Source organism: Lipotes vexillifer, unplaced genomic scaffold (assembly GCF_000442215.2).
Source record: "Lipotes vexillifer unplaced genomic scaffold, Lipotes_vexillifer_v1.1 scaffold1008, whole genome shotgun sequence".
Classification (NCBI taxonomy): Eukaryota; Metazoa; Chordata; class Mammalia; order Artiodactyla; family Lipotidae; genus Lipotes; species Lipotes vexillifer.
In genome coordinates this window covers 612,488-638,517 of record NW_006772616.1, presented here as the reverse complement: position 1 = coordinate 638,517, position 26,030 = coordinate 612,488, and the positions used below count along the sequence as shown (strand labels likewise).

Genomic DNA, 26,030 nt, shown 5'->3' with positions numbered 1-26,030 from the left:
AGTCCCAGTGAACCTGCAAGGGACGCCCAAGAGTCCTACTTTGATACGACTAATGGTCCTGAGATTCTACCCCAGGTCACAGCAACATGACCCTAGACAAGTTCCTGAACCTCTCTGCCCTTCAGTTTTGCCACCTATAAAATCTCAACAGTAAAACTTCTCCTAGGGTTGTTCACAGCATGAAAGAAGATACTACCCACATGAAGTGCTTAGCACTCGTGTGACTTGCTTCCTAGAAGCTAGGAGAATGGTTGGTTGATAGTGAAAAAGAAGTTCCCAATGACTGCACACTGGGAGGGCAGGCACCGTCTTGAAAGACCTTGAGGGGAAATCGCAGCTGACTGGGATTGGAGACATCTGTGTCAGTCTAGGCCATTCTCTGAACGAGAGTGTCAATAGCTCATATTCACTCAGCACCCAGAGATGATATAAAGGGACCCTGTTCAGCTGGAGTTGACATCATGTGGGTGAAATCTAAAACTCTGTCCACTCAATAGATCCCAAAGTAAGAACGTCCTAGATACGTCCCTCTCTCCAATTCCTCCAGGATGTCTCATCTGGTGAGGAATTAATAGCTCACCTTGTTCTCTGGGTGGAAAGCTTGTTTTTAAAATGTGTAAGTCTGTCTGGGTCAAGGCTTGGGAGGTGTTTTTGGAACATCCTCACTTTACATTATGCTCTACATGTTTGAATCACTTGTGAATATTTCATTGGTACCTGTGTCTAGACTCTGACCAGTTAAAGTATTCCTCCCCCGAGCAGAGATTTATTGTCCACATTCTTACCGTGTACCAGGCCCTGTTCCAGGCCCTGGGGTTACAATGGTAAACAAATCAACCAAGGCCTCTCCCGTGGAATTTACATTCTGGTGGTGAAAGATAGAGGATAAACAAACAACAACCAAAAAGAAATATTAGCTACAAAGAAAATAAAGCAGTGTGGTATGAGAGACAGTGTCCAGGCTGTACTTTACACTGAGGATAGGGAAGGCATTTTGGGGATGGTCACATTTGATTTAACATCCAAAAGATGCCAAAGCACCCAGTCGTGCCGTGATCTACGAAAAGAGCATTCCAGACAGAGGGAACAGCATATGCAAAGTCTCAAAGTAGGAACAAGCCTTTATTCTGAGGAAGAAAAGAAGGTCAGGAGTTCCCTGGCGGTCCAGTGGTTAATACTCTGCGCTTCCATTACATGGGGCGTGGGTTCGATTCCTGATCCGGGAACTAACATCCCACATGCTGCGTGGCCAAATAAATAAATAAATACAAAGATAACAAAAAAGAAAAGAAGGTCAGTATGGCTGGTGTGTCCAGGCAAGGCAGATGGGTTGGACATTAAGTTAGAGAGGGTGGTGAGTCAGGTTACATGGACACTGTGAGCGAGGCAAGGAGTCGGATTCTCCATTGTATTGCTTGAGAAGCCACTGGGCGTTTTTAAGCAGAGAAGTGAAGGGATTGGATCTGTATTTTGAAGAGATCATTCACAGGGCCATACGGAAATTGGACTCAAAAGCACCAAGCCCCGGTTAGGTAGCTGATTTTGCACACATCCAGGCAAGAGATGATGGTGGATTAGACTCTAATGATGATGGTGGATAGGTCATCCCACAAAAAATCTTGGGGAGTCATTTTAATGAGACAGGTCCTCTTTTGCTGAACTTTCAGAAAAGGTCAAAAGGGAATGAGAGAGAGGAAATGAAGCTTGCTGCTTCCTTACCAAGCTTTTATATTTCCGTGTTCCAAAGAGCTACTAAAGCAAAACCAAAGTAGGCTGGGGTTCTGGTCCTTTTTTGGTATTTCCTGTTGCTTTCTAAGCTCTTCCCAGTCATTAGGAATGATCCCACCCTGCCCTATCTTGACTTGCCTTAGGGGGTTTGGGGGGTTTTATTTTGTTTGTGTTTTGTTTGTTTTACCGACTCTCTGCTCTCATCTCCTGAGTCAGGTAGTCGGATTGGGATTTGGTGGGGCGTGAAGGTGAAGTTCACACAGACTTGAACCCCACTATAGGCTGCACATCAGCACACCCCATGAAGCCACTGTTCTGGCCATTTCTCACTTCCCTTCTGATCTTCCTCATTTAACCACTGACCAGATGGAAAAGGTCCTTCCACCAGCACTCAGCGTTTAGCCTCTGAGGACCTGCTCTATCATCTGGGGAGCAAACACAGGGCAGCCACTGAGGTGGGAGTTTTAATCCGACATGCACAATTTTAACCTCCGATTTCCTGAGGTTGAAGGCGGGAGAGGGTGGTGGGAAGGGTATCAAGTCTGGGTGGGTGTCAAGCGAAACTTTCCAAAGAGATCAATTTCTTACATGTTTTTCTATTCCACGCAAGGCATTGCTGCTATTAGCTGTCACTGGGTAGGGGCCAAATCCAAAACTGCTCTGATGGTCTCTATGGGGCTCAAAGGTGATTTTGAATGTGTAGGTATAATCACTGTGATCCATGAACAGCTCCCTTCAAATATAACTCCTGTGGATGAAATTAGAAGAGAAAGCTTCAGTGGGAGTCATGTTTGAAAATAAGTAAGAAATGCCCAGGTTTTTTTTTCTTTTTATGTTTACAGTATTTTTTAAAAGTTGAAAGAAACAAATCCATCTGTTGGGAAAATAAGTGCATTTGCATAAGGTGGTATTTAACAGCTGAGTAACCTCATGCGCACCTCATGTCGGGCCTGGAAGACAGAGTTCTGAGTTTTATTATGTAAGTTTCAGGTGTACAACATAGTGATTCACAATTTTTAAAGATTATGTTGCATTTAAAGTTATTATAAAATATTGGCCATATTCCCTGTGCTGTACAATATATCCTTGTAGCCTTTTTTTTTTTTTTTTTGGCCCAGCCGCTCCGCGGCATGTGGGATCCTCCCGGACCGGGGTGCGAACCCGTGTCTCCTGCATCGGCAGGCAGACTCTCAACCACTGCGCCACCAGGGAAGCCCCATTTAAAGTTTTACAAGGCAATGACTATATTTCCATGTGCTGTCCAATATATCCTTGTTGCTTATTTAGCTGGTTAGTTAGTTAGTTTGCGGTACGCGGGCCTCTCACTGTTGTGGCCTCTCCCGTTGCGGAGCACAGGCTCCGGATGCGCAGGCTCAGCGGCCATAGCTCACGGGCCCAGCCGCTCCGCGGCATGTGGGATCTTCCCGGACCGGGGCACGAACCCGTGTCCCCTGCACCGGCAGGCGGACTCTTAACCACTCCGCCACCAGGGAAGCCCCCTATTTATTTTATACATAGTAGTTTGTACCAGTGAATCCCCTACCCTATCTTGCCCCTCCCCCTTTTCCTCGCCCCACTGGTAACCACTAGTTTGTTCTCTATATCTGTGAGTCTGTTCCTTTTTTCTTATATTCACTAGTTGGTTTTATTTTTTAGGTTCCAGAGTCCTGAGTTTTAATCCTGGGGCTCACATCGACTTGCTGTGTGGCACCAGGCACATCTTTCCTTAATTTCCCCACATTCCAAATAAGTGGTGGTGATTAGATCCCTTCTAAGACTCTAAGTTCTACAATTCTAACTAATTCTAGTCAAATGATTTTGCCCTGGAACTGAGATGACTTTTCACACCTGCTTTATGACACATTGTTTTTCCCTTTCTACCCACTTATCTCCTCTCCTGAAAATGGGCTGCGTGGGAAGGCTTTCCCACAATTTGTCACTTTATAATGTAGGGAGTACCTAGTGGGTAGCTAAGTGGTTAAGAGCTTGGAATTTGGGTCTAGTTCTGCCATTTATGCATCTTGTTATTTATAATCTCTCTAGAAACCTCCTTCTCCTGTGTTATTGGGAGATAAGATTACCTGTCTCGTGAGTATCACAAGGGCTTGCATATGTTCATACATGTAAAGTGCTTAGTGCAGTGCCTGGAATGTAGAAAGCATCTGCTGGTTGTGTTGCTAGTGCTATTATTAAAATACCTAGCCAGGGACTTCCCTGGCAGTCCAGTGGTTAAGAATCTGTGCTTCTACTGCAGGGGGCATGGGTTCGATCCCTGACTAGGGAACTAAGATCCCGCCTGCCACGTGATGCAGCCAAAAATACATAAATAAATAAAATGCCTAGCCAGGTGGCAGGGTCACAGAAGGACACAGGAACTAGTGTTCCCCTCTCTCTTTTGTTTTTGTTTTTGTTTTTTTGTTTTTGCAGTAGGCGGGCCTCTCACTGTTGTGGCCTCTCCCGTTGCGGAGCACAGGCTCCGGACGCGCAGGCTCAGCGGCCATGGCTCATGGGCCCCGCTGCTCCGCAGCATGTGGGATCTTCCCAGACCGGGGCACGAACCCGCGTCCCCTGCATCAGCAGGCGGACTCTCAACCACTGTGCCACCAGGGAAGCCCCCCTCTCTCTTTTTATTTCTGCTCCATCATCTCTGGAGAACGTTTCCACCATGTACTTTTTAACTTTACCTGTCATTTATCTTCTTTAAAATGGATTAGTAATATTCCTCCCATTAAAAAGCTTTTTTTTTTTTTTTTTAAATGGGAGGATAAATGGATTACAGAAAAGTTTAGCTGTTCGCTTGTTAATTTTCAAGCATGTGGGGACTATAATAAATGTGGTCCTCAGAAGCGGTATATTTCACTCTCAAAGGTGTCAGATTAAAAGCTGTCAGGACGTTGCTTATGAGGTTTGGAAAGACTGAGTAACTTTTTTAAGATAACAGAGGTAGTAAGAGATAAAGTATGATTGTGAGCCCAAGTCTGGCTTAGAACGCTTGTACAAGTTCCATCATTTCTCAGGCCTCAGTTTCCTGGTGCTTAAAATGAGGATGCCTCCTTTCATAGGCTTGTGTAGAGATTGAAATAGTATTTTTTTAAAAGAAGAGAACATGAATGGTATTTTTATTCTGAAGCCTCTTCTGTTTTTCTTTTGCCATCACATAAATGCATTGGTTCGCACTTGGTTCACACGTAGCTTGGATTTGAAATGTTATCCCCCTAAACTTTGCGAGAAACCCTGTTACACTGGAAGGTCTGAATTAGGACTACCTGACTTTTGGTCAATTATTTTGGAATACTATATGTTAATGAGGGTCAGGCGTCAAGTCCTTTGCCTGGTGCACAGCAGGCCTTCCTTTGACGTTTGGTTGTGTCTCTTCCCTGGTACAGAGTGAACTTGAATGTAGTTTTCTTATTCACATAGTAGGACTCCCAGGAACCTGGCAGATAATACACATGTGTGAGCCAGAGACCACCAACACTACCTACAGAGGGGGCTGTTCTGCCCTACCCTGGCCACATGTGGTCATGAAGGAAATCCAGCCCAGTGTTTCTAGACCTTACCATCTAAATTTTTTTAAAATGGCATCTCCTGATTTCTAATAGCAGCAACTGAAATTTATTCATAAGCATTGTTTTGACCAACAAGATACATCCACCACCTTTCAACTTTTGATTTAAGTGACAAAGGCAGGTTTTTCTGTGGTTATTGATGATCAAATTAGCCCTTTGATCTCCCGGAGGAGCCATCCTCCCGCGTAGGAAAGGGCTTGGTGAGGACTGTGGGCTCGGATATGCCAGGCTTCAGATGTGCCAGTGTGGGCATAAAACTGTAGCTGTTTCTCCCCAGTTCATCTGCACTGCCCTTCTCCAGTTTGTGTGTGTGTATCATCACATCACATGGTGGGGTGTTTGTTTAGTCCCTTTCCTCGGGCCCCCCACCCCAGATGTCAGCCTCTCTCTTGGCTGATGTATTGTCCGTGATGGGAGTACCAGTGATTCTGAGTAGATGATTTTACCATATTAATGACATCATCCGGGGAGTGTGTCCTCTGGGATCTTTTGCCTTGGTTTAGGTATAGATACCTGTGGTGTCGTATGAAGATGCTTTTATTTGCGATAAGCAGACTCCAACTCAAGTTAGCTTAAGAGAGAGAGGCGGGGAAAAAGTGGATTCATTGAAGGAATACAGGGATGTTTTATGGAACTCAAGAACAAGGATTCTGGATAAACCGTAATGGAAAAGAGTATTACAAAGAATGTAGGGCTTCCCTGGTGGTGCAGTGGTTGAGAGTCCGCCTGCCGATGCAGGGGACACGGGTTCATGCCCCGGTCCGGGAAGCTCCCCCATGCGATGGAGCGGCTGGGCCCCCGTGAGCCGTGGCCGCAGAGCCCGCGCATCCGGAGCCTGTGCTCCGCAACGGGAGAGGCCACAACAGTAAGAGGCCCGCGTACCGCAAAAAAAAAAAAAAGAATGTATACATGTGTGTAACTGAGTCACTTTGCTGCACAGCGGAAATTAACACAACATTGCAAATCAACTATACGTCAATTAAAAAATAAATTAAAAAAAAAAAAGAACAGGATTCACCCAGACCAGTGGAACGGGCTAGAAGTGACTGGAAAGACGTAGGGACCCTGACAGCAATTCTGAAGCTTTTCCTCTTAGGCTGCGTGATTTCTCTGGCCTCCTTCTATCTCCCTGTCTTCTTCATTCTCTCTGCAGATGGTTTTCCTTTCTCTCCACATGCAGCAGACAGTGGCGGCCCCACAACCAACATACTTTCATCCACTTGGACTCAGTTCCAGATTCCCTGGACTGAGGTTCTGACTGGCCCAGCTTAGGTCAGGTGTCTTTCCCCTCATCCAATCAACTGAGGCCAAAGGGGTAGAATCAAGTTGTACAGACATGGGCACCACTGCCCATGGTTATCATGAGGTGGACAGATACACCTAAAAAAATATTTTACTATTAAACTCTCTAGGATAAAATTATGTGTTGATAAAAGGCACATTGACTAGATCAAGGGAGATCCAAAGAAAATCAGAAATGAGAAAGGATGTTTTTTTAAATCAGGAAATAAATTCATTTGGGTTATACAACAACAGAATACCTTGCAATGTTTTATGAGTTTTGACATATCCCTTAATGGATTCATATTGTTTCCGTTGATCTTCTGAGTATTATTTGATTGTTCTGTAGGGCATGTACTTAGGGTTTGCTTGTGTGGGTTTTACAAAAGAGATTAAATGATTTAAACTGACACATTGATTGATTTCCTCCTGTAGTATAGAATAGTAGAAAAAAAGATGACTTTTTTTTTCAGTTAGACATTAATTCAAATTTTACCTTGGTTTTTTCTTGCCCAGGCAAATTTGAATGATTAACCTTAAACTCTGTACCTTGACTTCCTTGTCTGTAAAATGGGGATGTTGCCATATTGTAGAGTTTTGTGGAGCTTTAATGAGATAATTTCCATAAAGTTCCCAGTTTAGTGCCTGAAACAAAGATTTGTTCCCTTTCCTCTTGCCACCAGAGATGTGTATGTGACCTGGCTTTGCAGAGTTTGAGGGCATAATCAGTGGCCATGGGGCAACGTAAAGCTTCCCACTTACCTCTTAGCACTAATTCCGAGGTTCCTATGGGCCACGTCTCCGTTCTAACCAACTGAGCTACTTTCCAGGCTTTTAGAGCAGAGCTCAATCAAAAATGTAAGTAAGATATTGTAATTAGTATTTTTCACATTAAAAACAGATTGCTTATCCCACTCTGAGACTCAATTTTCTCATCTGTTGAATTGGGGATAACACCACCAATCCCAGAAGGTGACTATGCAGCTCAGAGATAAGATTATAAACACCTAGAGCAATGCTAAGTATGTAGTTGGTGCTCAGTAATGGAAGAAATTTTCTTTTTAAGTTGGGATTATATGTATCTGAGTTTCCATGTCTTATAGTTTTGTTTTGTTTTGTTTTGTTTTGTTCAGTTTTTTGCCAAGTCATGATGACTTGCAGGATCTTAGTTCTACGACCAGGGATTGAACCTGGGCCCCTGGCAATGCAAGTGCTGAGTCCTAACCACTGGACTGCCAGGGAATTCCCAAGGTCTTATAGTTTTGTACAACACCTAAGAGATAAAGTGCTGCCGATGCTTTTCAAAAGTAACCCAGCAATTCCACATGCATGGACAAAGCTGGATGTGCAAAATTTATTGTGACATTGCTTATGACAGCAAAAGGCTAGAAACAGTCTAAGTGTTTCTCAGCAGGAGACTCATTAAATACGTCTGCACAATGATTTGATACTATAGAACCTTTATAAAGAATGAGGTCGGTCTATATGTGTTGACATTGGAAAGATTTCCAAGAAATATTGAATTAAAAAAGCAAGGGGCAAAACAGTAAGTATAGCATAGTTCCACTTCAATTGAAAAAAACCATACACATATAAATATCCATATACAAAGACACCGCAGTCACACACACACACACACACACACACACACACACACACACACACAAATATTAAGAGTGCCTGCTTCGGGACTTCCCTGGTGGTCCAGTGGTTAAGAATCTGCCTGCCAATGCAGGGAACATGGGTTCGAGCCCTGGTCCGGGAAGATCCCACGTGCCAGGGAGCAACTAAGCCCGTGCACCACAACTACTGAGCCTGTGCTCTAGAGCCTGTGAGCCACAACTACTGAAGCCTGTGTGCCTAGAGCCTGTGCTCCGCAACAAGAGAAGCCACCACTGTGAGAAGCCCATGAACCACAACAAAGAGTAGCCCCCGCTCGCTGCAACTAGAGAAAGCCCACACGCAGCAATGAAGATCCAATGCAGCCAAAAATCAATAAATAAGAAAAAATAAATTAATTATTTAAAAAAGTTTTAAAAAAAGAGTACCTGCTTCATTTCAAAATATGTCCAATATAATATTAAAGTAAAACATTTAACATGAGAATGTTTTTTTAACATGTACATGTATATATCTGAAAATCCATATAAAGATGGTCTGTGAGGATTCTCCTCAATCTGACAGAGTGGTAATTTCTGCAGGTAGAAAGGTTTGGAGCATGAGTTACTCAAAGTTGATCTTTGCATGTTATGCATTGTTTAAATATTTTACAAGGAGTAATTTCCCAGTATTGCAGTTATAAGTGATAAAGAATTAAATATAATTAGTAACTTATACATCAAATTATTCTTAACTGGGTGTCTTAAGTCTTCTTTTTTAAAAAAATTTATTTTTTAGCTGCGTTATCTTTTAGTTGTGGCACACGAGATCTTTTGTTGCAGCGCGTGGCCTTCTCTCTAGTCGTGGCATGCGGGCACATGGGCTCATTAGTTGTGGCACGTGGGCTCCAGAGCACATGGGCTCAGTAGTTGCGGCTCATGGGCTCTCTAGTTGCTCTAGTTGTGGCGCGCAGGCTTAGCTGCCCTGCGGCATGTGGGACCTTAGTTCCCCGACCAGGGATCGAACCGGTGTCACTGCATTGCAGGACCAGTTCTTAACCACTGGACCACCAGGGAACTCCCTGTCTTAACTATTAACTGTTAATTTTGGTAGTGATATGAATACTACAAAGGAGGGCCAAAGTTTCAAAAATGGAGACTTTACATTTTAACTTTAGTATCATTTGTTTTTCATCCTATAATTATGCATGTATTGTGTTTATTAAAACACAACAATGAATAAAACCATCTTCATTTGGAAAATAAAATGTTGATTCAAGGGCTTCCCTGGTGGCGCAGTGGTTGAGAGTCCGCCTGCTGATACAGGGGACACGGGTTCATGCCCCGGTCCGGGAAGATCCCACATGCCGTGGAGCGGCTAGGCCCGTGAGCCGTGGCCGCTGGGCCTGCGCGTCCAGAGCCTGTGCTCCGCAACGGGAGAGGCCACAACAGTGAGAGGCCCGTGTACCACAAAAAAAAAAAAAAAAAAAATGTTGATTCAAGGAAAAGTATTGTAGTTTCCTCTGGGAAGGAAACCTGCTTTTAATAGTATAATTTTGTGTGTTGTATAGGTATTGTTTTTTCAATATATTGAGTGGTCTTTGCTTTTCATTCTTTTTTCTTTTAAATCTAAGAGCTAAAAAAATAAAAATAGGGACTTCCCTGGTGGCACAGTGGTTAAGAATCCGCCTGCCAATGCAGGGGACATGGCTTCAGGCCCTGGTCCGGGAAGATCCCACATGCTGCGGAGCAGCTAAGCCCACAAGCCACAGCTACTGAGCCCACGCGCCACAACTACTGAAGCCCACATACCTAGAGCCAGTGCTCTGCAACAAGAGAAGCCATGGCAATGAGAAGCCCGCGCACCACAATGAAGAGTAGCCCCCGCTCGCCACAACTAGAGAAAGCCTACACAGCAACAAAGACCCAACGCAGCCAAAATATATACAATAAAAATAAATAAATAAATAAAAATAAAAGTAAATGCAAGAGCTGATGCCATATAATAAATCTGTTTATGACCAAACCTGTTGATTAACTCAACTCATGGTATTTTTAGGCTGAGCACATCACCCATAAAAGAAATGGTAAATCAAGTTGAAGGGTTTGCCTGCCAGCCCCAGCCTGATGCCACTCTTGCTGTCTTGTCTCCACAGATGACAGAAGGCAGGCACTGCCAGGTGCACCTCCTGGATGACAGGAGATTGGAGCTGCTGGTTCAGGTAGGTGATGCCACACAGGGACAAGCCATCCTGGTTCCCTCTGTAGGCCTTGTGGCCTATGTTCAGCCTGCTTGCTTATCTGTGCCTCAGAGCCAGTGACACAGGATTGTTTATGGGGGATAAAGCTTCAAAGCCAGGAAACCTAGCTGTATTTAAGAGTAACTAGAGACTGGTGACAGGATTCAGAGATGCTTGGATTGCAGTCTGAGCTTTGACACTCAGTAGCTGTGTGACCCTGGGCAAGTGACTTGACTTCTCTGAATCACCTCTTGTTGGTAAACTGGAGACCATAATGGTTCCCTGAAAGGGTTTTTGTGAGCTGAGACTCGTCATTCTGCCACTTTCCTGTCACGTGGCATGGTCCCAGTTAAATACCCAGTTTCAACAGCTGTGAACTGGGATTAAGATTGCCTAATATTCCTCTCAGAAATTATGGTTAAAATCATACTAGATTAATCCCAAGCTCCCAATCCTTCCCTCCGCCGCCCTCCCCCTTGACAGCCGCAAGTCTGTTCTCTATGTCTGCAAGTCAGCTTGGGAGCTTGGGATTAGCAGATACAAACTCGTAGATACAGGATGGATAAACAAGGTCCTACTGTATAGTACAGGGAACTATATTCAATACCCTGTGATAAACCATAGTGGAAAAGAATATTAAAAAAGCATATATATATATATATATATATGTATATGTATAACTGAGTCAATTTGCTGTACAGTAGAAATTAACACAACATTGTAAATCAACTGTACTGCAGTATAATTAAAAAAACATCAAACTAGATTATATATGTGAACGAAATCTCTGTAAAACACATGGGACTATATGAGTGATGATATCTTAATTATTGATGCTTCTGTCTTTATTCACCCAACACTCTGGACCCAGAATCTTAAAAGACCGTGGAAGTGCCTGATGACAGCCACACCTAAAGCCGTGGCTAGAATTCCCTCCCTTCACCAAACCTAAATTCTTCTCCTTTCTGAGGCTGTGCCGAGCCCACTCTGTACAGGCTTCAATTAGAATGAAAATAGCACATCAATCATAGTTTCACCAGAGTAGACCTTTTGGTCTAGATTTCTATTTCTTTTCTTTTCTTTTTTCTTTTCCTTTAACTTTTTTCTTTCTTCTTTTTTTTTATCATGACTGTTCTTTCTTCCCCAACAACAAACATCCAACCCTCAAACTACCATAATGAGCCCTAAAATGTGTGGCTCAAAGTTCAAAAGAAGTCCACCTAGAATGCCTCCCTGCAAATCCCCCTTTCCTTCCCCAGTCTCTGCAAATCCACCATCTGCTCTCACTCTGGACATTCTGGCTGATTCCAAACCATGCTTCTTCCCACCAGAGCCAGTGCTTCCCAAAATCTCATCGACTAGATTCTTCCTCTAATGAGGTGCCCAGTAAGTACTGGTGATGATGATCTGCACAATGGATACAATTACTCCATCCCTGGAGAGAAGTGAAAAGCTTAGTCTTTGGATTCAGACAGAACTGGGTTCAAATCAGGTCCTTAACTGACTGGAACATCAAGGAAGGTGCTTGACTGCTCTTGGCCTTTGTTGGCTCATCTATAAAACGGCAAGAACCCCTACTTCATAGACTCATTGTAAGGATTAAAATGAAATAATGGGTAGAAGGAGTCCAGCACAGTAGACAGTCACTATTATTATTATTGTGTTGTTGTTGTTGTTGTTGTTAGTTCTCTCTGGGTCTTGAGCCTTTGGGTCTTGACCCTCCTCAGTTGACCGTCACCAAGCCAAGTTATTCCTACAACCTAGGCGGTGTTTAATATTCTTTGTCTTGATCTAGCACCATACTATATATAACAGAGCATTTTTTCCAAAACGCCAATGCATTGGTGAATACACTTTTACCTTAGAGGAAAAAATAAGGTGCTGGACGGAACTGCAAATATATCAACATGATGACCTCAGTGGTGTTCCTGTTCCCATTTCCCCCCCTTCCTGAACCCTTAGAGAATGGTCTATAGTAGATTAAGCAACAAAAGGGCACGGGCATCCGAAAACAAACAAACAAAGGCTGCTTTAAGCTGTTTGGGACAGAGGAAAGTGGTAGCAGTAAGAGAGAGAGGGGACCAAATTGTTCCTAATCATATTTTTATCTTAACAGCCCAAACTTTTATCAAGAGAGTTGCTGGACCTCGTGGCTTCGCATTTCAACCTGAAAGAAAAGGAGTATTTTGGAATCACGTTTACAGATGACACGTAAGAGTTTTCATATTTTTACCTTTTGTCTGGGTTACCTATGTGCATAACTCTCAACTGGCAAAAGCAGGGGCAGGGGAATGCTCCAAGAATTAGAATATGTCCTGCTTAGCTAAAGATTTCTCAATACAGGTTTTTCTTTAGAACTCTGGTAAAAGGAGAAGAAAGGGAATATTGGTCATTCTAAGAACTCAGAACATTGTCCCAAGTGCCTTAGAAATTTGTTGCAATGAGTTTGTTATTGTTGATGATAGTCTGTCTTCACATTTCTTTGAATGCAGTTGTGCTTGCTTATTTAGCTTATGTATCAGGGATAGAAATGCTAGTGTCATCTACTCATATCTTGAAACTGAATTAATGTTTGGATTTGGTGGCAAGAAAGTTTAAAGGCGATTTTTGGGGCCCACCCAATAAATATGTATATACTTTAATGCTGGATAAAATTTCTAACTTCCACTTAGGCAGGCCCATTTTATGTAACCCTCATTTTCGTTTTCTTTTACTTACACTTTTAATGCTAACGTGGATATTGTGTATATTTTTAACAATTGAAATCCTCTCTGAAATGAGACTGGTATATAACAGTGAATTCACAAGAATTGAAAGCTCCATGTAAGCAAAGGTGTTTAGTCTTACCAGCTCTTTTCTGCATGTGTGTGTGTATGTGTGTGTGTGCTTTATGGCAGCCTGACTTGCCTACGTTATATGCAGCTTGATATAGTAAATGATTTCTTCTCCCTTATGGGATAATTTGCAAAGAGCTCTTCAAATATTAAAATTCAAGAAAACGTGTTCCAGACACAAAATATATTGGCCAACCACCCAGCCAACTCCGTAACTCTCTCAGTTTAAATGTTTTTCCATTCTTTGTGTTAACCAGGCAGAAAATTACCTCAGGAAGGGGTTAATTTGTTTTTAACACTTTGTATGTGCTGATTACTTCCAGCCTTGGTGGGCTGCAAGCTTAGGACCTCCTGGAAATGCCAGTGGGCTCAGGACTTGGGCTGGGCAAAAAAAAAACAAACAAAAAAACAAACAAAAAAAACCCAGACAGCTGACTTGTCAGGAGACATAGAAAAACCTGAAAACTTTGATTTCAGACTCAAGATGTTTCCTGAATGGAGTTCAACAAAGCAGGAAAAAAGTGCACTCCACCTCACCCCCTTCATCCTAAATCACAAAATTATCTGTTCACTCAACAATGGTTTGAGACCTTGTCTGATCAGTCCTCTGCTGGATGAAATAGGAAATGCAGATGTCCACTGAGCACAGGCTCTAGCTGGAAAGACAAAACCAGTTCATGAGAATCAGTGATTAAACACGCACATACAGGTTGAATCTGAATGTGACTGAAATCATAGCAAACAGCATTGACTTAAAACAATAAATACGTGATGGCTAAGTTATATGGTAAGAACCATAAAAACACAAACACTACAATTTAGGGAAAGGTCGCATAAAATAGAGGCTAAAATCATGAATATGAGAGTAATTTATCCATTCAGCAGTTATTTCTTGAATGCCACTAAATGCCAGGCATTTGTTCTAGCTTCCAGGGGTTCAGCTGTGAACAACACAGACCAGGTTCTTCCTCTCATGGAGCTTATGTTGCACTAGTATGGTCCAGTAGAACAAGTAAATAAATAGATAAATGAGGGACGTCCCTGGTGGTCCAGTGAGTAAGACTCTGCGCTCCCAATGCAGGGGGCCTGGGTTTGATCCCTGGCTGGGGAACTAGATCCCACATGCATGCCGCAACTAAAGAGTCCACATGACGCAACTAAAGAGTCCACATGCCACAACTAAGAGTCTGCATGCTGCAAGTAAAAGGTCCTGCATGCTGCAACTAAGACCCAGTGTAGCCAAAATAAATAAATATTTTTTTAAAAAAAGATAAATGAGAAGATACCAGAAATGACAAGTGCTTTGAAGAACATGAAACAAGAGGCCATGATCAAGAAAAATGGGGGTGGGGTGGTGCAGTTTTAGACAGGGTGGACCAGGACGGCTTCTAAAAGGTGATGTATAATAGAAAGCAAGCCATAAAACGAAACAAAATTGAGCTATTTGTAATGAGGTGGATAGACCTAGAGTCTGTCATACAGAGTGAAGTAAGTCAGAAAGAGAAGGACAAATAGCGTATGCTAACACATATATATGGAATTTAAGAAAAAAAAAATGTCATGAAGAACCTAGGGGTAAGACAGGAATAAAGACACAGACCTACTGGAGAACGGACTTGAGGATATGGGGAGGGGGAAGGGTGAGCTGTGACAAAGCGAGAGAGAGGCATGGACATATATACACTACCAAACGTAAGGTAGATAGCTAGTGGGAAGCAGCCGCATAGCACAGGGAGATCAGCTTGGTGCTTTGTGACCGCCTGGAGGGGTGGGATAGGGAGGGTGGCAGGGAGGAAGATGCAAGAGGGAAGAGATATGGGAACATATGTATATGTATAACTGATTCACGTTGTTATAAAGCAGAAACTAACACACCATTGTAAAGCAACTATACCCCAATAAAGATGTTAAAAAAAAAGAAAAGAAAAGAAAGCAAGAACCAGTTCTGCAAAAGCTGGGGCGGCTTTCCTAACTAAAGCAGGTGGAAATACTCTCAGGTGAGAATAAGCTTGACTTTGTTTTTTTATTTTTTATTTTTGAGAACGAAAAAAAAAAAAAGCCAGTATGCCTTGAATAGAGAGAGTAAGAGGAAAAGTGGTACAAGATAAAGGTTGAGAGGGAGGCAGGGTGGACATCATAGAAGCTTGGTAGCTGTGAGATCTTAGACTTAATACGTCTGACACTCAAGTTTTCTCATCTGTACAATGGGCATAATAATAGCACCAAAGTAATAAGTACTATATAGGTCCATATAATAGGGTCATAGTATTATACTATTAAACAGGTAGGGTATGCAGAGCCCACGCACACAACATCCTGTTGTTCATAGTCATGGCAGGAAGGTGTGCTCTGAAGGAGGCTGAAGGAGGACTTGGGTGGGAAGCCACACAGGAGGGTAACTGGGAGGGCACTTAGACCTTAGGTAGTGGGGAGAGGAGCCGGCATTCAGGGAAATGTCATTTTGTGCACCAGTGCATGGACATGGTCATGAACATGGTACATCTGCCCAGTGGCTAGGAAACTGGCCTGAGCGTGGATTAAAGATATAAGAAGGACAAACACACAGGTGAGCCCAGAGAGTCATGGAGATGCCGAAGGCACACCAAGGCCCCTGAAGGATGTTCTGCAGGGGAGTGACATGGTTAATGACTGTGGTCTTGCAAATGTCCCAGGCTGTAAGGTTCATGGTGGGCTCGAAAAGAGTCCTGGCCACATGGCAGGCTTTGGGGAAAGCTCCAGGCTCAGGTGAACATAAGCAGAGGGGGCATACATCAAGTGTTCAGACTGTAGCACCTTCTCTTCAGAAAGTAAGGAATACGTAATATGAATGATTTCCTTTCCTGACTTGGGCCACTCTCCCCATCGTGTGCCTGGGGATGGTTTCTTTCTAAATACTCTATTGGAAGAAGAATGTCTCACTTAAGTCCCTCCTCTAGCTATCTTCTTTAGTGACATCAGTCAATGCTTATTGCCTTTCCAAGAAGCCTGGCTCCAAAATGTCCTTCGTGCACTCCCCTGCAAATGACAGCAGTCTGGTTTTGAATTATGATCAGTTTAGAAGGTGTCTTCTGGCTCTAGCTGTGTTTATTTTCAGAATAAGTACGAGCTGGGCTCTTGGGGGAGTGGGAATTGGCCATTTCCACCTTTCTGAGGAACAGGTCTGGAAAATTGCTTCTGTCAAAGGGTGTCTCCTTGGAATGTCTTGGTCACAGGCTTAGTTCTTTTTCTTGTCTGGAAAATATTTTTGGAAAGTATTTTCTTTCGGCACTCCCCTTCTCCCGCCCCCATAAAACCACTTAGTCTTATCCCTCCCAGGATGCTGTCTGAATTGCATTTTCCAGCCTAGATGCCACATCAGCTCTTTGCTTTTGGTGAACTTCAAATAGAGTAAGGCAAAGCCGAGGGGACATTTTGTCAATGAAACTAGCCACTGTCTGTATCCTACTCCACGGGCCAAGAAGAGAAATGGGAAAATGGAATCACGCGGTTACATGGTAAAAGTAGTGATGGTGACCAACAAAAACAAATTCGTGGTCGTATTAGAGGAAGGGGATAGAATTTCTAAGCTCAACGCTGGTTAGTGCCTTCTGGTGTTCTGTGTGCAGGGCGAGTCTGTACCCCTAGAGGGCAGTCACGACCCTCCTAAGGCAGCACTCTGTTCCCCATAATGGTTCCCATCCCCTTCAACCCACTTGACATTTTTTTCCTTTCCTTGTTTTGAAAGGATTTGCTGGATGAGCTTTGTTTATTAAGAAATAACAAATAGGTTTCACAACACAATTGGGATTTTTGATCACCGTTCCATCCGGTGGGCCTGAGATGATCGACCTTTGACTGATACAATTCTAGCCAAAAAGGACGCTTACTTCATAGTGGGCTAACACAGCTGATAGAGGTGAATGTGTAAATTCAACTGTCTTTTTGAGGTATTGATTAGATCTCTCCCATTTGCTGATGGAAAAACATGAGAAAAGTAGGTTATAAGGAATAAGTGCTTTTTGATCTCATTTTACTCTCAAAGGCTAGAAAACAGCATGTTAACCTGGAATATATCTCAATGATAGAGTTAAGGGTAATTTTCACTTTTTGTTCTTCTAACTTACTCCTGTTAGTGAAATTATGGGTATATTTTTTAAAATTTAATTTCTAATTTTTCTTTTCTAAAAACTTATTTTTGTATTACTTTTACATGAATATCTTCTTATAAAAACACTTAATATCATAGTTGAGGCTGCTGTCTTTTGATTGTAGCAATTTGCTCTGTATCTCTCCAGAAGTGTATCTAAGAATTCTAAGAATTCTCGTCAATATATAATAGTATTTGAGTGTCTTCTGTGGTTAATATAATTGATTTATGCTCTATATGTTATTATACAACTTGCTGCATTCTTGGACATCATTTCACACAAGTTCATGTAAATACACATTATGCTTCTTAAATGATGCCACATCTTCCTAAGTAAAAGCAAAAAAGACAATTCAAAATTAGTCTCATTTTTCTCTAAGAAAACTTTTGAATACTATACTTTATTTCAGACATACATTTGAGCATCTGTGAAACTGGGGTATGTCTTCAAATCAGTGCCATCCTAAACTTGATCAAATACAGTGTAAGAATCTTTTAACTTCCAGTCCCCTATCCTTATATATTTTTTACCCACAAAAGCAGTAATTCTATGAACCTTTCCTTATGTCACTTATATCAACTTATCTTGATAATATACCTCCAAGGAAAGCTAGAGACAGTTATTGGAAGTCTCATCTAATAATTACAGAAATAAAGACACACTTTTTTCCTATGTTAAAACTAGTAAATGACAAAATAAAAAATAAAACAGGAATAGGGGAGGAGCTTCAAGATGGCGGAAGAGTAACGCGGAGATCACCTTCCTCCCCACAAATGCATCTGAAATACATCTACATGTGGAACAACTCCTAAAGAATACCTACTGAACGCTGGCCGAAGACCTCAGACTTCCCAAAAGGCAAGAAACCCCCCACGTACCTGGGTAAGGTAAAAGAAAAAAGAAAAAGCAGAGACAAAAGAATAGGGACGGGACCCACACCAGTGGGAGGGAGCCGTGAAGGAGGAAAGGTCTCCACACACTAGGAGCCCCTTCGCGGGCGGGGACTGCGGGAGGCGGAGCGGGGAGCGGAGCCGCCGAGGAGAGCGCGGCAACAGCGGTGCGGAGGGCAGAGCGGGGAGATTCCCGCACGGAGGATCGGGGCCGACCGGCGCTCACCAGCCCCAGAGGCTTGTGTGCTCACCCGCCGGGGCAGGCGGGGCTGCGAGCTGAGGCTCGGGCTTCGGTCGGAGCGCAGGGAGAGGACTGGGGTTGGCTGCGGAACACAGCCTGAAGGGGGCTAGTGCGCTACGGCTAGCCGGGAGGGAGTCCGGGAAAACGTCTGGAGCTGCCGAAGAGGCAGGAGACTTTTTCTTGCCGCTTTGTTTCCTGGTGCGCGAGGAGAGGGGATTCAGAGCTCTACCTAAAGGAGCCCCACAGCCGGGCGCGCGCCGCGGCTATCAGCGCGGACCCCAGAAACGGGCATGAGACGCTAATGCTGCTGCTGCTGCCACCACCAAGAAGCCTGTGTGCGAGCACAGGTCACTATCCACACATCCTCTCCCGGGAGCCTGTGCAGCCCGCCACAGCCAGGGTCCTGGGATCCAGGGACAACTTCCCCGGCAGAAAGCACTGCACGCCTCAGGTTAACCCCGTCCTGTCTGAGCGAAGAACAGACGCCCTCAGGCGACCTACACGCAGAGGTGGGGCCAAATCCAAAGCTGAAACCCGGGAGCTGTGCGAACAAAGAAGAGAAAGGGAAATCTCTCCCAGCAGCCTCAGGAGCAGAAGATTAAATCTCCACAATCAACTTGATGTACCCTGCATCTGTGGAATACGTGAATAGACAACGAATCATCCCAAATTGAGGAGGTGGACTTTGGGAGCAACGATATGTATTTTTTTCCCTTTTTCTCTTTTTGTGAGTGTGTATGTGTATGCTTCTGTGTGTGATTTTGTCTGTATAGCTTTGCTTTTACCATTTGTCCTAGGCTTCTGTCTGTCCGTTTTTTTTATTACTTAAAAAAAAATTCTTAATAATTATTTATTTTAATAACTTTATTTTATTTTATCTCCTTCCTTCCCTTCCCTTCCCTTCCCTTTCCTTTTCTTTTCTTTTCATTCTCCCTTTTATTCTGAACCATGTGGATGAAAGGCTCTTGGTGCTCCAGCCAGGAGTCAGGGCTGGGCCACTGACGTGGGAGAGCCAAGTTCAGGACACTGGTCCACAAGAGACCTCCCAGCTCCACGTAATATCAAACGGCGAAAATCTCCCAGAGATCTCCATCTCAATGCTAGGATCCAGCTCCACTCAATGACCAGCAAGCTACACTGCTGGACGCCCTATGCCAAACAACTAGCAAGACAGAAACACAACCCCATCCATTAGCAGAGAGGCTGCCTAAAATCATAATAAGGCCACAGACACCCCCAAACACACCACCAGACGTGGACCTGGCCACCAGAAAGACAAGATCCAGCCTCATCCACCAGAACACAGGTACCAGTCCCCTCCACCAAGAAGCTGGCACAGCCCACTGAACCAACCTTAGCCACTGGGGACAGACACCAAAAACAACGGGAACTATGAACCTGCAGCCTGCTAAAAGGAGACCCCAAACACAGCAAGTTAAGTAAAATGAGAAGACAGAGAAACACACAGCAGATGAAGGAGCAAGGTAAAAACCCACCAGACCAAGCAAATGAAGAGAAAATAGGCAGTCTACCTGTAAAATAATTCAGAATAATGACAGTAAAGATGATACAAAATCTTGGAAATAGAATGGAGAAAATACAAGAAACATTTAACAAGGACCTAGAAGAACTAAACAGCAAACAAGCAATGATGAACAACACAATAAATGAAATTTAAAATTCTGTAGAAGGAATGAATAGCAGAATAACTGAGGTAGAAGAACGGATAAGTGACCTGGAAGATAAAATAGTGGAAATAACTACTACAGAGCAGAATAAAGAAAAAAGAATGAAAAGAATTGAGGATAGTCTCAGAGACCTCTGGGACAACATTAAATGCACCAAAATTCGAATTACAAGGGTTCCAGAAGAAGAGGAAAAGAAAGGGACTGAGAAAATATTTGAAGAGATTATAGTTGAAAACTTCCCTAATATGGGAAAGGAAATAGTTAATCAAGTCCAGGAAGTGAAGAGAGTCCGATACAGGATAAATCCAAGGAGAAGCACACCAAGACACATATTAATCAAACTATCAAAAATTAAATACAAAGAAAAAATATTAAAAGCAGCAAGGGAAAAACAACAAATAACATACAAGGGAATCCCCATAAGATTAACAGCTGATCTTTCAGCAGAAACTCTGCACGCCAGAAGGGAATGACAGGACATATTTAAAGTGATGAAAGGGAAAAACCTACAACCAAGATTACTCTACCCAGCAAGGATCTCATTCAGATTTGACAGAGAAATTAAAACCTTTACAGACAAGCAAAAGCTAAGAGAATTCAGCACCACCAAACCAGCTTTACAACAAATGCTAAAGGAACTCCTCTAGGCAGGAAACACAGAGAAGGAAAAGACCTACAATAACAAACCCAAAACAAGAAAATGGCAATAGGAATATACATATCGAAAATTACCTTAAATATAAATGGATTAAATGCTCCAACCAGAAGACATAGACTGGCTGAATGGATACAAAAACAAGACCTGTATATATGCTGTCTACAGTAGACCCACTTCAGACCTAGGGACACATACAGACAGAAAGTGATGGGATGGAAAAAGATATTCCATGCAAATGGAAATCAAAAGAAGGCTGGAGTAGCAATTCTCGTATCAGACAAAATAGACTTTAAAAGAAAGACTATTACAAGAGACAAAGAAGGACACTACATAATGATCAAGGGATCGATCCAAGAAGAAGATATAACAATTGTAAATATTTATGCACCCAACATAGGAGCACCTCGATACGTAAGGCAAATGCTTACAGCCATAAAATGGGAAATCGACAGTAACACAATCATAGTAGGGGACTTTAACACTCCACTTTCACTAAAGGATAGATCATCCAAAATGAAAATAAATAAGGAAACACAAGCTTTAAATGATACATTAAACAAGATGGACTTAATTGATATTTAGGACATTCCATCCAAAAACAACAGAATACAGTTTCTTCTCAAGTGCTCATGGAACATTCTCCAGGATAGATCATATCTGGGGTCACACATCAAGCCTTGGTAAATTTAAGAAAATTGAAATGGTATCAAGTACCTTTTTTGACCACAACGCTATGAGACTAGATATCAATTACAGGAAAAAATCTGTAAAAAATACAAACACATGGAGGCTAAACAATACACTACTTAATAACCAAGAGATCACTGAAGAAGTCAAAGAGGAAATCAAAAAATACCTAGAAACAAATGACAATGAAAACACAATCACCCAAAATCTATGCACTTCAGCGAAAGCAGTTCTAAGAGGGAAGTTTATAGCAATACAGTCCTACCTTAAGGAACAAGAAACATCTCAAATAAACAACATAACCTTACACCTAAAGCAATTAGAGAACAAAGAACAAAAAAACCCCAAAGTTAGCAGAAGGAAAGAAATCATAAAGATCAGATCAGAAATAAATGAAAAAGAAATGAAGGAAACAATAGCAAATATCAATAAAACTAACAGCTGGTTCTTTGAGAATATAAACAAAATTGATAAACCATTAGCCAGACCCATCAAAAAAAACAGGGAGAAGACTCAAATCAATAGAACTAGAAATGAAAAAGGAGAAGTAACAATTGGCACTGCAGAAATACAAGGATCATGAGAGATTACTATAAGCAACTCTATGCCAATAAAATGGACAACCTTGAAGAAATGGACAAATTCTTAGAAAAGCACAACCTTCCAAGACTGAACAGGAAGAAAAAGAAAATATGAACAGACCAATCACAAGCACTGAATTTGAGACTGTGATTAAATATCTTCCAACAAACAAAAGCCCAGGACCAGAAGGCTTCACAGGCAATTTCTATCAAACATTTAGAGAAGAGCTAACAGCTATCCTTCTCAAACTTTTCCAAAATATAGCAGAGGGAGGAACACTCCCAAACTCATTCTACGAGGCCACCATCACCCTGATACCAAAACTGGACAAAGATGTCACAAAGAAAGAAAACTACAGGCCACTATCACTGATGAACATAGATGGAAAAATCCTCAACAAAATACTAGCAAACAGAATCCAAGAGCACATTAAAAGGATCATACACCATGATCAAGTGGGGTTTATCCCAGGAATGCAAGGATTCTTCAATATACACAATCAATGTGATACACCATATTAATAAATTGAAGAATAAAAACCATACGATCATTTCAATAGATGCAGAAAAAGCTTTTGACAATATTCAACACCCATTTATGATAAAAACCCTCCAGAAAGTAGGCATAGAGGGAACTTACCTCAACATAATAAAGGCCATATATGACAAAGCCACAGCCAACATCGTCCTCAGTGGTGAAAAACTGAAACCATTTCCACTAAGATCAGGAACAAGACAAGGTTGGCCACTGTCACCACTATTATTCAACATTGTTTTGGAAGTTTTAGTCACAGCAATCAGAGAAGAAAAAGGAATCCAAATTGGAAAAGAAGAAGTAAAACTGTCACTGTTTGCAGATGACATGATACTATACACAGAGAATCCTAAAGATGCTACCAGAAAACTACTAGAGCTAATCAATGAATTTGGTAAAGTAGCAGGATATAAAAGTAATGCACAGAAATCTCTGTCATTCCTGAACACTAATGATGAAATATCTGAAAGTAAAATCAAGGAAACCCTCCTATTTACCATTGCAACAAAAAGAATAAAATACCTAGGAATGAACCTACCTAAGGAGACAAAAGACCTGTATTCAGAAAACTATAAGACACTGATGAAAAGAATTAAAGATGATACAAATAGATGGAGAGATATAGCATGTTCTTGGATTGGAAGAATCAACATTGTGAAAATGACTATACTACTCAAAGCAATCTACAGATTCAATGCAATCCCTATCAAACTACCAATGGCATTTTTCACAGAACTAGAACAAAAAATTTCACAATTTGTATGGAAACACAAAAGACCCCAAATAGCCAGTGCAATCTTGAGAAAGAAAAATGGAGCTGGAGGAATCAGGCTCCCTGACTTCAGACTATACTACAAAGCTACAGTAATCAAGACAGTATGGTACTGGCACAAAAACAGAAATATAGATCAATGGAACAGGATAGAAAGCCCAGAGAAAAACCCACACACCTATGGTTGCCTTATTTTTGATAAAGGAGGCAAGAATATACAGCTTATCGAATACAGCCTCTTCAATAAGTGGTGCTGGGAAAACTGGACAGGTACATGTAAAAGTATGAAATTAGAACACTCCCTAAGACCATACACAAAAATAAACTCAAATGGATTAAAGACTAAAATGTAAGGCTTGGGCTTCCCTGGTGGCACAGTGGTTGAGAGTCCACCTGCCGATGCAGGGGACACAGGTTCATGCCCCGGTCCAGGAAGATCCCACATGCCGCAGAGCGGCTAGGCCTGTGAGCCATGGCCGCTGAGCCTGTGCGTCCAGAGCCTGTGCTCCACAACGGGAGAGGCCACAGCAGTGAGAGGCCCGCCTACGGCAAAAAATATATATATATAAAATGAAAGGCTAGACACTATCCAACTCTTAGAGGAAAACATAGGCAGAGCACTCTTTGACATAAATCACAGCAAGATCCTTTTTGACCACCTCCTAGAGAAATGGAAATAAAAACAGAAATAAATAAATGGTACCTAATGAAACTTAAAGGCTTTTGCACAGCAAAGGAAACCATAAACAAGATGAAAAGACAACCCTCAGAATGGGAGAAAGTATTTGCAAATGAAGCAACTGACAAAGGATTAGTCTCCAGAATTTACAAGCAGCTCATGCAGCTCAATATCAAAAAACACAAACAACCCAATCCAAAAATGGGTAGAAGACCTAAACAGACGTTTCTCCAAAGAAGATATACATATTGCCAACAAACACATGAAAGGATGCTCAACATCATTAATCATTAGAGAAATGCAAATCAAAACTACAGTGAGGTATCACCTCACACCAGTCAGAATGGCCATCATCTAAAAATCTACCAACAATAAATGCTGGAGAGGGTGTGGAGAAAAGGGAACCCTCTTTCACTGTTGGTGGGAATGTAAATTGATACAGCCACTATGGAGAACAGTATGGAGGGTCCTTAAAAAACTACAAATAGAACTACCATATGACCCAGGAATCCCACTACTGGGCATATACACTGAGAAAACCATAATTCAAAAGTCATGTACCACAATGTTCATTGCAGCTCTATTTACAATAGCCAGGACATGGAAGCCACCTAAATGTCCATCGACAGATGAATGGATAAAGAAGATGTGGCCCATATATACAATAGAATATTACTCAGCCAAAAAAGAAACGAAATTGAGTTATTTGTAGTGAGGTGGATGGACCTAGAGTCTGTTATACAGAGTGAAGTCAGAAAGAGAAAAACAAATACCGTATGCTAACACATATATTTGGAATCTAAAAAAAATAGGTTCTGAAGAACCTAGGGGCAGGACAGGAATAAAGACAGAGACCTACTAGAGAATGGACTTGAGGACATGGGGAGGGGGAGGTAAGCTGGGACAAAGTGAGAGAGTGGCATGGACATATATACACTACCAAATGTAAAATAGATAGCTAGTGGGAAGCAGCCGCATGCACAGGGAGATCAGCTCAGTGCTTTGTGATCACCTAGAGGGGTGGGATAGGGAGGGTGAGAGGGAGGGAGACACAAGAGGGAAGAGATGTGGGGATATATGTATATGTATAGCTGATTCACTTTGTTATAAAGCAGAAACTAACACACCATTATAAAGCAATTATACTCCAATAAAGATGTCAAAAAAAACCCCCACCTTATTAAGCGGGTAAATCTGTAGTAAGAGTTCTTACTGCAATAAAACAAAAATTAAAAAAAAAAAGCTGATTCAACCCTCTAATCTCATTTTCTCCCGTATCCTAAGTCTTGGGTTCAAATCCCAGCTCTGCCACTTTTCCTTGCAGACTTGTAAAATATAGTATTAATATATAAAAAAAGTACCAGCTTGGTTGGCACTAAGTAGTTGCTCGAAAAAGATTAGCTGCTATTATTATTATTACTCACGTTTCCTATCTACTTATAATAAATACAGCTTAGAATTTTCTGATTTTTTTAAAAAATTGTGTACTCAAAGTCCAAAATAGGTTGGAATACGTCTTCTGAACCATTATAGGTTTTGGTATAATTTGACATCCCACCACTATCAGCATGTTCTTAAGTTTTGTGTAAGCAAGCGAATGTAGTCTCTGCCTTCTGGGAAATTACAATCTAAAATGGATCAACTAGTGGGACCATCTTGGAAAAGTCACATAAACAATCCCCAGTCACAGTGTCTCAATTCTTCTATCCCTCAGGTCACAATTTCAGGAGAATGTTTATACCCATGAATTTAGTGAAGCCCTTGAATGAATCAACAAATACGTGCTTAAATGTTAGGAATTCCATAATATATATCCAAAAACAGCCCCCAGAAAGTATTTGACCCCATTTTTTTTTTTTTTTTTGCTGTACGCGGGCCTCTCACTGTTGTGGCCTCTCCCGTTGCGGAGCACAGGCTCCGGA

The 26,030-nt window shown here is 42.0% G+C and overlaps 1 protein-coding gene across 1 annotated transcript in view; it reads left to right on the top strand.

Moving 5' to 3' along the window:
• FRMD4B (FERM domain containing 4B) overlaps window positions 1–26,030 on the top strand; it is a 187,947-nt gene that overhangs the window by 46,692 nt on the left and 115,225 nt on the right. Inside the window, exons 2-3 of the mRNA XM_007447648.1 lie at window positions 10,333–10,398; window positions 12,533–12,627. Of these exons, the coding sequence (XP_007447710.1) occupies window positions 10,333–10,398; window positions 12,533–12,627 (161 nt within the window). The remainder of the gene's footprint in view (window positions 1–10,332; window positions 10,399–12,532; window positions 12,628–26,030) is intronic.